The 17,815-nt window shown below is 45.6% G+C and overlaps 2 protein-coding genes across 2 annotated transcripts in view; both read right to left on the bottom strand.

Annotated features, from left to right (window-relative positions):
* LOC123053308 (COP9 signalosome complex subunit 8) overlaps nucleotides 1-3,873 on the bottom strand; it is a gene marked incomplete in the record, with an annotated part of 4,535 nt that extends 662 nt beyond the window's left edge. The window contains 5 exon segments of the mRNA XM_044476767.1: nucleotides 1-124; nucleotides 2,336-2,443; nucleotides 3,150-3,331; nucleotides 3,437-3,513; nucleotides 3,631-3,873. Coding sequence (XP_044332702.1) covers nucleotides 1-124; nucleotides 2,336-2,443; nucleotides 3,150-3,331; nucleotides 3,437-3,513; nucleotides 3,631-3,870 — 731 coding nt within the window.
* An 8,491-nt stretch (nucleotides 3,874-12,364) lies between these two features.
* LOC123053309 (ribonuclease P protein subunit p25) lies at nucleotides 12,365-15,179 on the bottom strand. The gene is made up of 7 exons (XM_044476768.1): nucleotides 14,862-15,179; nucleotides 14,142-14,222; nucleotides 13,969-14,057; nucleotides 13,798-13,872; nucleotides 13,304-13,425; nucleotides 12,992-13,201; nucleotides 12,365-12,723 (listed from the first exon to the last, which is right to left on the bottom strand). The coding sequence occupies exons 1-7, from the start codon at nucleotides 14,982-14,984 to the stop codon at nucleotides 12,614-12,616; spliced, it is 810 nt and encodes a 269-aa protein (XP_044332703.1). The 5' UTR covers nucleotides 14,985-15,179; the 3' UTR covers nucleotides 12,365-12,613.
* Nucleotides 15,180-17,815: the final 2,636 nt, after the last annotated feature.

Raw genomic sequence — 17,815 nt, forward strand, 5'->3', positions numbered from 1 at the left:
AAAACACATTCGGTCAAACGCTGCAGTTTGCTTGCATCAAGCTTCTGGTTAGTCTGGGGCTTTTGTTTTCTGACAGTAAGCATCTTGGTTGCCACATCCAAACTCCAACCATTTTGCACGGCATCTGCATCCAGAAACAAGGCAACGGTTTGTCATCAATTGCATTGACACAAGTAAAAGCAACAGTGCAGCAATAAAAATTGAAAAAGCACATGCATAAGCATTTTCCAAGACAACACTAATGTATGTGAAATCTAGCAAGGAAAAGCAACTGTGCAACAACAGATGAACGAACAACTAATCGAACTGGAAACCATGTTTATCAGCTCAAACCCTAATGCTCCTACCCACCAGGGATTTTGGTAAATTAAAAAGGTACGAAAGGGTGCACTTATACAAGTAAAAGTGTAGTTGGTTGCATCCAACATGTCCACTGACTCTGCAGTCGTGGTTATCAATTAAAACGTAAGCATATGGATATCAATTAAATAATAAGTACTCCCTCCGTAAAGAAATATAAGAGCGTTTAGATCACTAAAGTAGTGATCTAAACACTCTTATATTTCTTTACAGAGGGAGTACCAGCCAGTTCCTATTCGTATAAAATATCCAACAAAGTAATAATTGTGCAAGTAATACTCCCTCAGATCCAAAATAAGTGTCGCAGCTTTGAACTAAGGTTAGTTCAACCTTAGTTCAAAAGCTGCAACACTTATTATGGATCGGAGGGATTACTCTTGCTCTATTACTTTATACAAGAACCTAACTACGAATAAGAAGCAAACCGTTGTGCCTCACAGAGTCAAACTTGGCTCAAAAAAATTATGTTACACAAATAATTCTGCATTACTGTGCAAGTTGGTAAGCAAAGAATAGTGTGAAGTTCTGCGGTGTGCGTTGGCTTTGGTGTAGATTGCAAGTTAAAGTGGGGTAAAGGTTGAGAAGTTGTGTCCATTTAATCGAACGATAGTGATAGTTTGCTGGATTGTACATTCTGATTGTTGGCATGAATACCATGATAGTTTTGTGTTCAGTGGGAAGCTGAAGCGTAGCACATGTGCAGTGTACAATTAGGTAAGAGACAATATTTGATGGCCTGAAATGGAACTGTCTGCGTTATAGGAAATGATTCTCCTTCGTGTGTTAAGTCAACCAGCAAGGCAAGGACATTGTAACAGATGTAACTTTATCTACAAGCATGAGATCATTATGCTCGTCGCAATTATTCAGAACCCCGGAAGATTGGCACTTGAATATTTATCACCTGATAAAGTCCAAGGGCCAAGGACTACATGTCAGCGCGACGAAAGGGTGGTAAGTGATGAAGTGCCAATCCTAGGGGTCGTAAAGCCAAATTTACTGATTTTTCAAATGTAAAACGGAGCAGCAGAGCACTTGCACCTTCAGGCTTCCTTTGGTTTGTAGGAATCCTATAGGATGGGATTTTTGAAGGAAAAATTCCTATAGAGCCCTTTGGTTTGTAGGAATGAATTCTTATTCCTACATAGGATTGATTCCTCTTAGACCTAATGGAAAAATTCCTATCCTATGAACCAAGTGATATCTCTTTTCCTATATAGGAACCGAGATACGTGTCATCTGATTTCCTATGACTTCCCTAGTCCTATGATTTTCCTATCCTATGAACCAAAGGAGGCCTCAAATAAATCATACTCATCTCGCTATCAGAAGGAGCGCGGGACATGTACATCACAGATGCTTAAATAGTACTCCCTCCGTTCCAAATTACTCGTCGCAGAAATGGATGTATCTAGAACTAAAATACATCTAGATACATCCATACCTGCGACAAGTAATTCGGAACAGAGGGAGTACTACCTTTGCTCGTTAATGTAAGACGTTTTGGTAGTTCAATTTGAACTGCAAAAATGTCTTTACATTAGTGAACAGAGGTAGTAGATGGACACGCACAGAAAGTAGCATGTTGTTTCTCATAATATTAGTTAGATATATCAGAAGGATATAGGATTTCTGAAAGAGATCACTGCCAGCGATATATGTGTTTAGAGAAGTATTCAAAATCAACAAAAAAGGAAAGATAGTCATCTGAAATATGCTTAGGTTTGTAGGTGCAGATAATGACACATGCTCCTCAAGGATATCAGCAGAACTAAACTTTTTTTAGGTAGCAAACCATCTCCACTCAGTAACTAAATTAGAGTATGATCTTATACATATGAGGGTAACACTACATAGGGAAAGATCTATTCTTATTCTTAGATTAAAAATGCAGATTACATGTTTCAAACCAATCAAGCAATTAAACAGGTTAGAATGCTCAAAACTCGCTATTATGCTGAATTGAAAAACGTACAGTTAGTAGCATCCTCCTCGCTCATCCCCATGAAGTGAGCCACATCTGCAATGCTGATTGTGGTATACGCAGAAGTCAACAGCTCGAATATCCTCTTTCTGTAGCTTTCTACACATTACAAGCCAAAGAGAAAACTCCATGTTAACCAAAAAGGCAATAGAGCAATCGAAAACAAAAACAAATATATGAGTAGTTCCAAACATTGGAACTAAGACAAGATCAGTTACCATGCAAGTAACAGGGGCAATATTACTGCAATGATAAGTTCAGAGATCAACCTTTTTTTCTGGCAGGAAAAGACCACAAGGGATTCATAAAAGAATTTAACCTCTCTAGATCTACAAAAATACCACATCGGTACCACAAAAAGGGCTGTAGCTGGCATAACTGTATTGTTGATTAGAGAAACAGCCCCTATCTGCATTATTTAGGGGTGAAATAGCCAACGTCTTATCTAAAACCAAAATCATATGTGGATACAATGTAAGCTCATTGGACAACCATCTGTGGGACCAATATTTCCTATACGCAGTAGAGTTCTTCAGCAACCAGACAATCATAGCAAAAAACTCTACTGCCAATGTCACATTCAAATTCAGTGAGGATCTTGTCCAATTACAAAGATAAACCTTCCCCATGAATAATCCATAAGGGGCAACCTACTTATCTGCTTCGCCCCACCCCCATCACAAAACAGAACTACCACAGCTCTCTCAGAGCAAGCAATCCGAACTACATTACATTACACAACTAGCACAGGAAGACTATATTTACCATGCTAAAAAGGAGTAAAAAAAAAAAACAAGGGAGATACCTAGGAAGGCGGTCACAAAATCAGAGATTTCAGGCCCCCACTCGAACCCCTGTGCGGAAGTATAGACCCCAGCGTAGTCACGGTTCCAGAGGCACTGGCCAATCTTCCAGATGGCGCCCAGCTCCGGATGAGCGTCCTTCACCTCCTGCGGCACCGTTTTCCACAGAAACCTCGCGCTGTTCCTGCTCACGCACACAGAACACAAATCATTGTCATGGTAGCGCTAGGTTAAAATCCAAATCCGAACGCGGAAAAAAAAAAGAGGGGGAGGGGACCAGATTACATACAGGTCGTTGAGATAGAGATGGCCGAGGAGATGAACGGCGTAAGGCCAGTCGTCGGTGGCGACGCCCCGGGACGCAACCTGCGAGTCGAGTCGTGCAGCGCGTTAGGGGAGGGGGGGCGGCAGAGGGAGGGGAGACGCTTCGTCGCTAACCCTTACACGGGTTGGACGGGGGAGAGGGGAAGGAGGTATCCGTACCTGGAGGAAGAGGTCGTCGCAGAGTGTGGCGATGGCGGAGTAGGACTTGGCAGAGAGCGCGGCGTGGACGGCCGAGAGATCCATCGGAGGAGGAGGAGGAGGAGGAGATCGCCGGCGGTGTGATGTTGGGGGGCGAGGGTTTTGGCCTCTGAGATTGTGCGATTTCAGTAAAATCCGGGCAGCTTTCGACGTTTTGTTTCCGGAGAGAGATAGAGAGAGAATACGGAAAGAATAGAACATGGGATGTGCATATCAATCAAGCAGATCTAGCCCATCCAGCCCAACTACTTTTTCGTGGACCAGCCCAATCAATTTTGTTGGTCTGGGAAAACTCTGGTTTGAAGTTCAGGCTCGCCAAATCAGTAATTTAACTACTAATAAATCTCAAAAAAGTAACTAAATTACTATTATTTTCATGATTCACATTTCAGTTATTTATTTATTTTATGAAAATAATCAATATTTATTATAAAAATTCACCGGAAGTATGCACCTGGAAATAATAAAAATTACATCAAGGTCCATGGACTACCAAACGACCACTGCCGTCGCCAGAACGAACCGTCGCCACGCCGTTGTCGCCACTCCCATGCCAGAGTTGTCTTGACATTGTCGATGAAAGCCGGGAAGCCTTCGTGCACGTGCCCCTAACTAAAAAAGATTGGCTTGCTATAAAATGACATATATCGAGATCTCAAGTTGCTCTGGATCTTAGTTGAATATTCTGATATTCCTGTTCTGCATAAGTCGATACAGACATACAGCCTAAACCTTGACAACCATGCTTAGTCGGTACTTCTTTGTGCCTTTTTCTCCTAAGAAAACTTCTTTGAGGCTTTTTTTGTTTATTTCCATAAAGTTTTTTTTACAAAGTTGCTAAATCGGTTTAACAGTTAAATTGGTTTGTTAAAAGGGAGCTTTGTCGTGTTAATCCAAACTCACAATTGAATTTTTCATTTTGTTAAAGGGAGTTTTTTCTACATTCATGTGCTAATACCTATATGCCTCTAGTTATGTTCAACAATTTTAAAAATTGTTAGCATGAGATTTTGATGTTGGATGCACTTATCGCATATCAAATGTTCTTCCACCTCTTCCGAAGCATGCCACTACTAACTTTCCTTCTGAAACTTCATCAATCATTGTACAGTACATCTTAGATTGCTGCCGCGGTAGGTAAACTTGAAGTTGTTTAGAAAATTGTTAATACTGGTCGCATGCTTTCCATTTGTTGCCAAAACGTTACCAGAAAATTGCTCTAACTATGTGCAAGCACGGTGCAAGTGTGATGCCACAGAAGTTGTGAATATGTACAATTATACTCTTGCTATATTATTTGACCTCTTCATTAGGAAGCACGGTGCGAGTTGATTCACCGGAGGTAGGAAGTCATAACGATTATGTGGTTTGAAAAAAGCCTAAACTACAATATAAAAAATTAAGGGGCAACCCAAATTCAAAACGAGCAGTATTGGTAGGGGTTAATATTAATCTAACAAAGTCCGCGCAGTTAAGTAAGGTGCGTGTGGGGGGGGGGGAGCATCAAGCACCCTGCAATTATTCAAGTCTCACTTGTTTGCTTGGCACATATATAGAAGTAATAGTTTGCTTTTTTTTTGAGAAATCTCGCTCGCTTTATTGATTCAAAACAATGTTCATAGGTACACGGTTTGGGTCATGAGGAGTGCCCAACCAAATATGCCTCCCTATATCTAAATTACAAGCGAATTTAGCGAGATTATGAGCCTCGAAGTTATTGTTCCTTCGCTCGAAAACAAAAGAGCAAGAAGAGAAACTAGCTCTACGGTCTATTATTTCATGTATAACAGCCGCATTGGCACCCCCTGTGCCTTCATTGATGTCTTGCATCACACCTTGGCAGTCTGAGGCTACCATGATATTCTGCTCGTAGAGATCCTCCGCCAAAGATAGGGCTTCTCGGCAAGCGTATGTTTCCAAAATAAGAGGGTCTCTAATTCCTTTAAAGACAACTGCTGACGAGCCCAGAAAATTACCATCTGAGTCTCGGCAGACTGCAGCAACCACTCCCACTCGTCTGTTCCTTGCTAGTGCGCCATCCACATTGATTTTGCCAACCCCAGCTGGAGATGGGTTCCAACGGCGCTGCTGCCCTGAAGCTTCACGTACTTGCACTTTTTGTTGAGCCGCTGGGATTTGTTGAAGCTCCTGAAGATAAGAGTCTACAAAAGATACTGTCTGGTGGGGGTTTTGGAACAAATGTTCATAAATTGCCTTTCGCCTCGCGTGCCAAACAGCCCACAAAGTGACGACCATTCTCGTGAAGCTCACGTGGTCTAATGTCTCGTGAAGTTCAAACAGCCAGTGCTTTGCATGAGGCTCCTCGTTCCCTGTCATCTGCGACACAAGGGTTTCATCCAACAAAGCCCAAATGCACCTCGACATTGTGCATGACAGTAGAGCGTGTCTCCACGAGTCTTGGCATCCACACAGCGGACACACACTCTGTGTTGCCATATTCCTTCTATGTAGGACATCCGTAGTTGGTATTGAGTGTTGAGCGAGACGCCACAGAAAAACTCTGATTTTTTATGGGACTTTCAGCTGCCATAGACGGCCCCAAGCTTCCTCTTCCCTAGCATTTGATGATGAATCACCCCTTCCCTCTAGCCAAGCTTCTCTTTGAAGTTTTGTTGAGACTAGGAGCTTGTATGCCGAACTGACTGTAAACCTACCCTTCCTATCCGGGTTCCAAGCCCAAAAGTCCTCCGTATTTCGTGTGCACACTAGGATCTTTAGGATCGCTTCAGCATCGAAGGGTAAGAAAACCGTTCGCACTAAGGTTTCATTCCATGAGGCGGTGGCCGGAGACAGAAGATCGGCTACCCTCGTGGGAGGTGTCGCCACTAGTGATGCAATTGGTTTAGGAGCTGTTTCTTTGGGAATCCAGTTGTCCTCCCAAATGCGTGTAGTTAAGCCATTACCAATCCTTCTGATTATGCCCTGTTTCAACACATCTCGCCCCTCTAAAATTGCACGCCATATTTGAGATGGACGAGAACCCAACTCGGCCTCAAGAATAGATGAGTTAGGGAAATAAGATGCCTTCAATAATCTTGCACTTAAAGTGGCCGGTTCATACAGTATCCTGCAGGCTTGTCTAGCCAGCAGCGCGAGGTTGAACAGTTCCATATCTCTGAATCCTAGGCCCCCCAAGTATTTTGGCCTCATCATCACATCCCATGAAACCCATGCTGGTTTACGCTCACCTTGTTTACATCCCCACCAGAACTTTCTGATGATAGTCTTTATGTGATCACAAAGACCTCTTGGCAACTTAAAACATGACATGGAAAAAACCGGGATAGCTTGAGCTACCGATTTTATTAGCACCTCCTTTCCTCCTGCCGACAAGCACTTGCTCATCCATCCTTTCACCTTATTCCAGACTCGGTCACTCAAGTATTTGAACGTACCTTTCTTGGAGTGCCCCACATCAGATGGCATTCCTAGATATTTATCATTAAGTGATTCATTTGGTACTTGCAAAAAACCCTTAACAGCAGTCCGTACAATTTTTGGGCATCCCCTACTAAAAAAGATGGATGACTTATCCCTGTTAACTCTCTGTCCCGATGCATTGCAGTATGTATCCAATAGGTTTGAAACTGATTCTGCTCCGTCAACACTTGCCCTGAAAAACAGCAGGCTATCATCCGCGAATAAAAGATGGTTCACCGGCGGAGCCGATGGTGCCACCTTGATGCCGCTGAGCTGGGATGACTGGTTCTGAGACTTTAAGAGGCACGAAAGGCCCTCTGCTGCCAACAAGAAAAGATACGGTGAGATCGGGTCTCCCTGTCGAATACCCCGTGTAGGCTTGAACACCTCTGATTTGACACCATTGAACATCACTGAAAAAGATACTGAACTAATCATAGTCATGATAACTTTAACCCATTGTGGCGCGAAACCAAGTTTCTCCATAATAGCCCTGAGATAGGGCCACTCCACTCTGTCATAGGCCTTCATCATGTCTAGCTTTAGAGCACAGAAACTGTTAGATTTGGATCTATACCTCTTCATAAAATGAAGGCATTCATAGGCTGAAATAATGTTATCCGTGATAAGCCTACCAGGCACAAATGCATATGTTCTTCGGATATAATATCAGGCAACACGGCCTTCAAACGATTCGCTAAAACCTTGGAGGCAATCTTGTAAAAGACATTGCATAAACTTATGGGGCGAAACTGTGACAGTAAGACGGGATTTGTTACCTTGGGGATTAAAACCAGTAACGTATCATTGAGCCTCTCAGGGCTTTCTTCTCCATTAACAATAGCAAGCACGGCCCGGGTGACAGCCTGACCACATACATCCCAATGCCGCTGAAAAAAATGCGCCGGAAATCCGTCTGGACCCGGCGCCTTTGTTGGGAACATTTGAAACAGGGCTGATTTGACCTCTTTCCCATCATATGGAGCCAACAAGCTTGCGTTCATCGCTGCAGTCACCTTTACTGGAACATGCTCAAGCACTTCTTGCAAACCTTGGATGCCCTCCGACGTGTATAGATTCTTATAAAATTCAAGAGCAAACTGCTGCATCTCAGTTGGATCATCGGTTACCTGACCGCTTGGCTTCTGTAGGGCTTTTATCAAGTTCTTTCTCCTCCGCATCGAAGCCCTCATGTGAAATAAGTGTGTGTTTCGATCCCCTTCCGCTAACCATTGCACCCGTGACCGCTGTCGCCACATTATCTCTTCCCGCAAATATAATTCAATCAGCCTATCATTTGTCTTAACTTCAACATGTGACGGCCCCGTTCTTTGTGGTTGGTTTCGTAGTCGCTCAAGCTCCTTTTTAAGTTTTCTAATTTCGCCTCGAACACTGCCAAAGGTCGTCCTCGACCACTCTCCTAGATTTTGTGCTAGGTCATCAAGATTCCTACGCACCTCCTCAACCGTCAGGTGGTGGCCATTGGGTTCCCATGCAGATCGTACGGTCGGTTTTAAATCTTCATGCATATCCCACATGACCTCGTATCGAAACAGCCTGTCCACCTTCCTCCCTTGAGCCGGTCTTAGGCTTAGTAATATAGGACTATGGTCTGACGTGGCTGCTGTTAGATGTTCCACTCCTGCCTGGGGAAAAAGTTCACACCATTCGACCGACCCCAAAGCTCTATCCAACCGAACACGCGTATAAGTGCCCCCGGTCACTTTTTTCTCGAATGTCCATCTTGTACCACTGAATCCCAAGTCAGCTAGGCCACAAACATCAATTGCATCTCGGAACCCTTGTATCTGTGATTGGCTTCTCGTGCCAACTCCATCGTGCTCATCATGAAGGAGCACCTCATTAAAGTCACCAATACAAACCCAAGCCATATCATGCAGACTCGCCATATTCTTCATCGTATCCCATGTTTGATGATGCAGATGGGTCTGAGCTTCCCCATAGAAACATGAAAGCCTCCATGGAGCCCCACCCAGATTGGTAACCTTAGCATCAATGTGATACCTCGAATAGCCCAAATTTTCAACCTTTATTTCATTATTCCAGTACATAGCCAAGCCTCCACTTCTACCGGAGGAATCAACAGCAAAAGCGTTATCATAACCTAAAGTACTTGCCAAACTTTCAGCCCTAACTCGAGAAATCTGAGTTTCAACTATGCAAAGTACCCTAGGGGCAAACTTTTGCGCTAATTCGCGCAGCTCTTGAATTGTCGGGGCGTTGCCTATACCCCGACAATTCCAACATAACAGATTCATTGCTCCCGGCGGTCCTCCACTAGGGAGGCCGCCGATCTTTGATCATCCTTCTTGGATCGTTTCACTACCTTCCGTGGCGAGACATAAACAGGCGGCAGCGGTGGAACCTCCTCAGCCTTTTTAGATAGAACCAGTTCTGTAGAGCTCCCCGGAGCCACAACATCTTTCCCAATGTTGGACTGAAGGTGTTGGTTTTCTGCAGACTATCTCTTGTTACTTCCCACCGTTGCTACCACTGCCATAGCGTCAGCCGCGTCTATCATCGCATGCGTCTCCCCTGGCCCGGAGCCTCCATGAGACGGTGTCCTATCTGCCCTCACATCCTGCCTACCTGCCTCATTGCGTGGCTCATATTGGTGTGTGTTGAAACGCCAACTCTGGGCTGGGTTGTACTGCTCTCGCCCTTTGCCTCTTCCTCCAGCGTTCCTTGGACCTCCTCGGCCCCTCTGACTCCCAAAACCCCCTCTTCCTGGTTGCCTGTAACGGACATTATCAGCCAAAACAAACTCGCCCCACTCAAACTTAGTTTCATCATGAACGCCATCGCCACATTCCTCATGCCAGTGCCCGCACTCGCCACAGTTAAAACAAAAGACCGGCAGTTTCTCATACTTTATCTGGTATCTAACACGTTCATCTCCCTTCTTACAGGTCACAAACCTCTTGATCTTTGCATTGATGTCTATCTTCACCCGAACCCTAACAAACTCACCGAAGAAACCTGCTGGCAGTTTAAGTTGAACTTCCTCCACATCACCGATGCGCGATTCCATCCCCCTGACTGCAGGTTCAATTAAGAAGTTATCTGGGAGCCGATGTATCTGTGCCCATACTGCCAACTTGTCCAGCTTGATGCTATCAGGTTTTTTGAAGCCATCGTACTCAACCATAATCACCGCCTGGTCTCTGAACAACCACGGCCCCTCGGCCATAGCCTTGTTCCAATCCCCCAGACAACCAAACTGAGCTGTGAACAAATTGTCCTTAATCTTCCTCTAGACCACCGTTCTCGCAGGATTCCACGCTGCACGCATGTCCCCATATAGAGCATTAGGGCTGAAAGTCCTTGATGTATGCACCCTGGCTATGGCAAGCCACTTCGCCGGCACTCCCAGGTCCGGTAATTCCTCCTCCCACACAAAGTCATCGTCTTCCTCCTCCTGCAAATTCAACCGGGCAAGTAACTCATCCGTCGTCTCCTTACCCTGACTCCCCTGCGAGCTTGAACTAGCCGCCATGATCAAACCGATCTGCCTGGCCCTGCGAAAAACCCTAGGTCGAATCTCCCGAAGTACCACACGAACCAAGGCCGGGTAAGGTCACGAGGGACCTCCCTTGACCAGCCCTAGTCTGAGGATACACCAGAGAGGATCCGCCGGGGGGAAGAAGATAAAATCCAGCGGCGGCGCCGGAGTATGTCGAAACCCTAGGCCGTCGCCTTAGGGGAAGAAGATTCTGCGTCGCGCACGTCTAGAAGTAATAGTTTGATTGGCACATATATAGAAGTAATAGGCCCCCGCGTCGTCCCCTGCATCGGGTGGCTCCCCAGACCCTAGCCGCTAGGCGCCACCTAATCTCCCTCCCTTACCTCCGTCGCCGCTGGAGGAAGCCGACAGGCTATGCACCGGCGGCCGGTGGCGGAGACTCTCCTCTCCCCTCTCGTCGCATCGGGTGGCGCGGGCACGGGACACCCAATCATGCGGGGCTCGACCCGGGATCTGGGCCACAGCGGCGACATGGCGTCTCGTCCCCGAGACTGCGTGTGGCGACGTTGTGGTGCTGGATGGTGGCGGTGGTGCTGTGGAGGCGTCGTGGAGGTTTGGGGGTCGTGGTGGTGGCCGCCCCAGAGGCCGGCGTCTCTTGATCTGGTCGCCATCTCCCCTCTTTGTGCGCCTCCATATTTGGGTCGTGACCCGGTCCTTGATGCAGTTGGAGCTGGGGTTGGAGATTCACAGATCGGTCGGAGGTGAGGTTGGTGAAAACCAGTCCTTGACGGCGGATGATGGCGGCATCTTGGGGCGTCGTTACCTTGATGTCTCCCGCCTCAGGTTGCTCCGGGAAACTCTAGATCTGGGCCTCCTAGATCGGACTATGTCGACGTTCGGCGTTGTTATACCTCCTGGGGACATCGTTTTGGAGCAACTACTGGCTAGAGGGGTGGCTGGGCCTCCGCATGCTTCTCGTGCGGTGACCAAGGTGGAGCGGCATGCCATCGACCTACCATTTGATGGGCACGCGCAGGAGGCTGGTGTTGTCCGACGTCGTGATGACATCAACAGCAGAAGGGTCTACTTGCCCCTTAAGATGAGGGCACATCATCAACCTCGTAGGTATGTGAGGGCACATCATCAACCTCATAGGTATGTGACTTTCGGTTGATGTGTATTTATTTTGTGACCCATTTATTTTGTAAAGCCTTGTTGAATAATATACTTGCAAAGGCTAGTGGTAATCCTCCTTTTCAAAAAAATAATCAGGCTGCGAACATATTCCTTTGAATTCTCAACCAGGAGACGAAAAATAATCAGGCTGCGACTTCCTTTGACGGCCTGTTTGCGGGCAAACGAAGGGAAGGGGAACAGGAGTTTAATTCTAATTCCCTTTCCCCATCTCAATTACCAGGCCTCGCCCAGGTAATAGATAAGTGGGACTTTTACACGTGAATTCCCCTTCCACTTTCCTGTCGAATTCCCATTCAACCTAAACAAACAAAGAAATAAAACTCTCTAAACCTCAAACTCCCATTCCCTCTCTCCAACTCCACCGAACCAAACACGCTGTGAATTCTCAACCAGGAGATATAGGCAGAGCAAACAGAGTAACTTCTATGTTTTTCATGTGTGCCCAAGCCCACAAATCCTGATCAAGGATTGCCATAGGAATACTCTAAATCGTCAGCACACCGGGCAAATTGATTCCAGCTGCCATGCTCGGATCTTCAGAAACAAATAAAACGATGGGCAGCAACAACATCATAAACAAATTTTCTGAGCTAGATTTAATGATAAACACATTCAGGATGCTACAATGCACAGTTGGAATGATAACCAGGTCTGGTATATGAAAGCAAATGGAAGAATTAACCTAGCTACAAAATCATAACTAGCCTCATCCCCCCCACACTGAGTCACTCTATCAACTTTAAACATAAACCTAACCAGATACAACAGCCATTAATCTAGCAAAGATGAGACTTGTCGCATTCAGTCGATGGGCCAGCCAATCTACTCTTGAGGAGATCCTTGAGGAAATGGTCCACGGCCACGACCCCCACCGCGTCCACGGCCACGTCCACGACCTCGGCCTCGACCACGGCCCCTTCCTCCATCACCCTCTGCACAGGAGATTCATAAGATAACATTGCTTAGTGGTGATTAAACCCATATTCAGAGAGGCAACTGGAAAAGAATTATTCAAAGGAATGCCAATTTATAATATCATCACTTCTTTCTACCTTAGTCAAAGCACAATATTAGCATCACATTGAGAATTTAAATATTATCTGTGGTTCTGCAAATCTCTAATTAAGTGGTGAAGTGATAAAAACCGGGGGCAAAATTAAAAACTGAGGGCTGTTAGTAGAAAATTTAAACAGAACTAACCATATCCTTGCACAGGAGGCCCATTATGCTCCATGCCATGATACCCACCAGCTTCTTCATTTACATAGCCATACCCATCACCACCATAACCCCTTCCAGGCCCAAAGGACCCACGCCTACCCCTTCCTCTCCCTCTGCCACGATATCCCCGTGGACCTTCCATGTCTCCATTCTCATCATCATAATCTGCCCCTCCATCACTGAACCCTCCTATATCACAATGGCCCAAATGTAAAGAAAAATTAGGAATAAAACAACATGACCAAAACCCATAGTTAACTTACAATACAGTGTAAACAGGCAGATATTTACCTCTTCCCCTGCCCCTTCCCCGGCGACCACGGCCTCTTCCACGGCCACTTGGCACGTCCTCTGCATCCTGATCAAATTCTGTTGGTGGCCTGACCTGATCAGCTGGTATCGGTAGCTGGTAACTGCAGAATTCAAAGCAGTATTACAAATGTGTCAAATAGATGAGTCCCCAAAGTAAAATTGTGCATAGCCCTATTTAACAAACAAAACCAGGATTGTTTCTAAACTAGGCAAAAGGCGTGTCTAGGCAAAAAATTCCTACATAAATATTTGAAGTTATAAGTGATTGCAAACTCTCTCCAGTCCTTATATACAAGTGAGCATGCGCTTGTCAAATGAGAAAACATAACAAAAACCGAGGCAGAACCATGTCGTGATATAACAAACCATCGCAGAAATAAATTCCATGGCATGTGAGAAACTATATGCAGGTTACAACTCCCCACCAAGTATGGATCAGACATACAAAAAAGGAAAAGGATGATGCTACTAACCCAGGAGACGATGTATCCAGCTCTTTCTTTGACAAGGTAATGGTAATCAAGGAAACATGGCGAGTAGTCTCGAGTCTGTCAAGAAGTCATACAAGAATTCTGTCAGAAACACACTGTACTTCAAAAGCTGGTAAGTATTTACACTATGCTAATAAATCAAGTGCTTCTTACACATTCAGGCCTTCTTCCAACGGCTCCCAAGTGTCAGTTATATTGATTGATTCAATGGAGTTATTCTGATGGAGACCAGCAATCCTTCTCTGCTCAGACATAGCTTGAAAATGTTAACTTGGTATCACTGCAAGGTGTAGTAAGTATCTACTAGCAATCTGAATCAGTTCTACCTTGAGAAGCTCCACAATGGCCACTGTCTTGTTGATAGCCCTTCCCATAGCCTTTATAACAATTTCATCTGTGGCTTCTTCCTGTTATGGACAGAAAGTTATGGATGCTTTAGGTACTTATTAATAAAAAAAGAAATAGATATGCCCAAGATTATCGTTCTAAAATTTATAAAACAGCAACGGGCACAAATTCAAGCGAAGGAAGGCACTCACCCACTCAACCACAAGACAACCTAATGACTATTGAATCTTACTGGCATAGCATAGATCCACACACATAAAAAACAGTAATACTAGCAATGATGATACATTAATAAAATTAATAGCATCCCAATGCCCAATTGTAAACTCGAATCGAGTAAGTAGTATAGCTAATCAGTAGATTCATAAAAGTTGCATACCAAACATAAACCCTAGATATCAACCAACAATAACAATAAACAAAGCATCGTACGGAAAGCGGTCCCTTCCCCAAATAGTACACAATATGATAGCGAATACTACTAGTCAAACCAACGCCTATAGGACCATAACGAACAGCAAGAGCCATTCGAACAGTAAACCTTTGCGATTGGATGCCCTAATCACCTAACCAACATCGGGACTGAACCCGTACTAAACCCTAACCAAAAATCGCCAGGCAAAAAAAGGACAAACGATCTCCCCGGTCCCTGGAACTGACGGCACCGAGCGGATGTGGACAGGCAAGGCGGCGCTTACCTGGAGCAGGGCGAGGGCGTAGGTGATGTAGTTGCGGGTGCGGCCCTGCGCCGTGATGCGGATCTCGTTGGCGCCGATGGGCGCCTCCTCCCGCGGCTTCTCGACCCTCTGGTAGCGATCCATGGGCGCTGCTCCTCCTCGACCTTCTTCGCCGACGCGCAGACGCGAATCCTCTCGCTCGGACTACGACGGGTGCTCTGTGGTTTGCGGGCGGTGGAGATAGTCGCGGTGGCCTCTCGAGGGGGTCGTCGCGGTGGCTGATATAGGAGCGGAGGGGAGAGGGAGGAGGAGAAGCAAGCGGAGACGGATAGGGTAGGGTTTGTTCGCATGGGGTGGACTGGTCCGACAGGGACCCGGTTTGGGTGTACGGGCCCGGCACGTTCGGTCGGCGTGCTGCGTTGGGTGTTCGGCTGCTTGGTCTGGGCCGTCGGTTCTGTGATCAGTGGCGATGGTGGTCAGAGAGAGGGATTTGTCCATGTCTGGTCAGTATGGACGCGTGTTTGTTCGTGTGATCTGTGGGCTCATCCAACATCTTATGGATAGTGAAGAGAGTTTCTTTTGAGTAGGCATGTAAAACTTGGTCAAAGTCAAACTTTATAAAGTTTGACCAACTTTATAGAAAACATATCAATATCTACAATACTAAAACTATATGGTATGGAAATTAATTTTATAATTCATCTAACAATATTGATTTCATATTGTGAATCTTGATAATTTCGTGTGATCTGTGGGCTCATCCAACATCTCGTGGGTAGCAAGTGTTGTTTCTTTCTTTTTCTGAAAAAGTTTTATTTCAATATACATTGTAGAGTTAGAGCAATTCAAAACGTTTCTCAGTTCTCTAAAATAATCGTCGTTTATGGAAAGTTGGAGAAAAAAGAGCTACAACAGTTCCTGTAAACTGGCCTTACGTTTAGAGGATCACGTAAAAGAGGCATTTTCTCCACTCGGTTTTATGGGAAGATACCTTCTCGTATCTTTTCGGCGGGATTGTAACCAGCATGAAGCTTCCACGCATGGCCCGTCGAAGCGTCGTCGCCCCACCGGAACCTCGCCAGAGTGTTGCCGCACCTCCACGCCATGCGGGGTCATCCATGTCATCGTCGTCCTCTGCGTTGGTGATGTGATCGTACGACCCATGCGTGTCCAGCGAAGGGAGCGGAAGCATGAAGAGAATATCTGATGGTAGTTGATCGGATGCTTCGCGTTTGTGCGGCTGGGTTGTTAGGGTCCCGTGTCCTCCTGCCTGGCTCGTGTGGTGGGTTATGTCGGTTTGTTTGCCTATTTATATTCCCCATGTTTCCTTCGTTTGCCTTTCTTCTCTTTTTTGGACATCGTTGACTGCTCTATTTAATTAGTGACGCCTTTCATGGGAGTACAAACACTTAGCGGATCATTCGTGAACATGTTGTTTGTAAGTTGCTTCACTTCGTGACTGTGATTGGTCGCTTGTGCTTGTCGTGTGGCCCGTCCTGTCGGGGACACGACTGACTATCCCATCCAAGGGTTGGATGGTGATGTATCTGGTTCACGTTCTGATTCCCTGAATTCAGTTTTGCCTCCATGTTACATGTCTGGCTCCCGCTAGGTAGGGTTGTGGTCGTTCGATCTTTTTCTACCCGGCATGGCAAAACGAGCCATCACGATGACGCTAATGGTGCTGGAGCAAGTGTCGGTCCCCACCACGACACATGGGGTGGCACACGCAAGGTGAGACAATGGGTGCGCCGTCTTCATAGGCCAGGCCTTCAGTTACCGTTTTGCCATCCATTTTTTACGATTGATCCTATTTATGCGCAACAAAAAGGTTCCCATACCACGTGTATTTCATGCACTTAACTTCTGGCATGTAATTTGAAATAGTTTGCTTAAGTTTCAGGCTTCAGTTGGTCTCCGCGCCAATGGCACAATAGGTCATCTATATGAAATAAATCTTACACTCAATTCACATGATGCCAATGTTACGTGTATTGGGTACCCTTCAACCCTCCTACGAGCAGGCAGTGTGATGTCCCCGTTTATAATCATGCACTAACCAAACACGCATCAGGCATGATCACAAACGGTGACTCGCGTCAATATCATAATACAACTCTACGACACGAATTTAAACATAAATCTTTATATTACAAGCCAGGGTCACGAGGACCCATAATATATCAGTCATGAAAGCAAATATTATTTGAGTACGGATATAGTTAGACAAGTTCTGCCTTAAGAGGGCTGAACAAAACAACAACACTAGATCGAAAGGCAAGGCCTCCGGCCTGGGACCTCCGGACTACTCTGGTCGTTGGTCTCCACGTAGTAAGCACCATCGGGGTAACCTGCATCCGCGGTGCTACCAGCTGTTCCAGCAATCGGGTCAAATGAAAAGAGTAGCAAAGCAATGGTGAGTACTCATCCAAAGTATTCGCAAAACTTACATCAGATCTATACTAAATATGCATCGATATCAAAGGAATGGAGCTATATCTTTTGACTAAACTGCAGAAATGCCAACATAAGGGGAGGAAGCTCAACCTATCGAAGACTGCATCTTTCAAAAGTAGAAGAGAGGAGCATATATGGTGTAATCCGGTACATACATATAGCAAAAATCTGCCCAGAGATCCTCTCTCGTCACCCTGTGAGAAAGCGATCTCCAGGGTATCTGTCTGTTATCTGGGTGTGTTTTATTGAGTATCCAGTTTTAGTTGTAAGAGGTCAGGATGCAACTCCAAGTCTTCCTGTTACCGTGGACACGGCTATTCGAATAGTTTAACTTCCCTGCAGGGGTGCATCACATTTCCCGATAAGCTCGATTACCTCTAGCCGGACACACTTTTCTAGGTAATGCCCGACCTCGGATGATCGACACACCAAAGTCCTACCTAGGCTCTCCAAAGAGGTCAACACGGTGATCTACATCCTAAGCGCGAAGGGGTCATGGGCCAATCACCCTAAGCACT

Source organism: Triticum aestivum, chromosome 2D (assembly GCF_018294505.1).
Source record: "Triticum aestivum cultivar Chinese Spring chromosome 2D, IWGSC CS RefSeq v2.1, whole genome shotgun sequence".
Lineage (NCBI taxonomy): Eukaryota > Viridiplantae > Streptophyta > Magnoliopsida > Poales > Poaceae > Triticum > Triticum aestivum.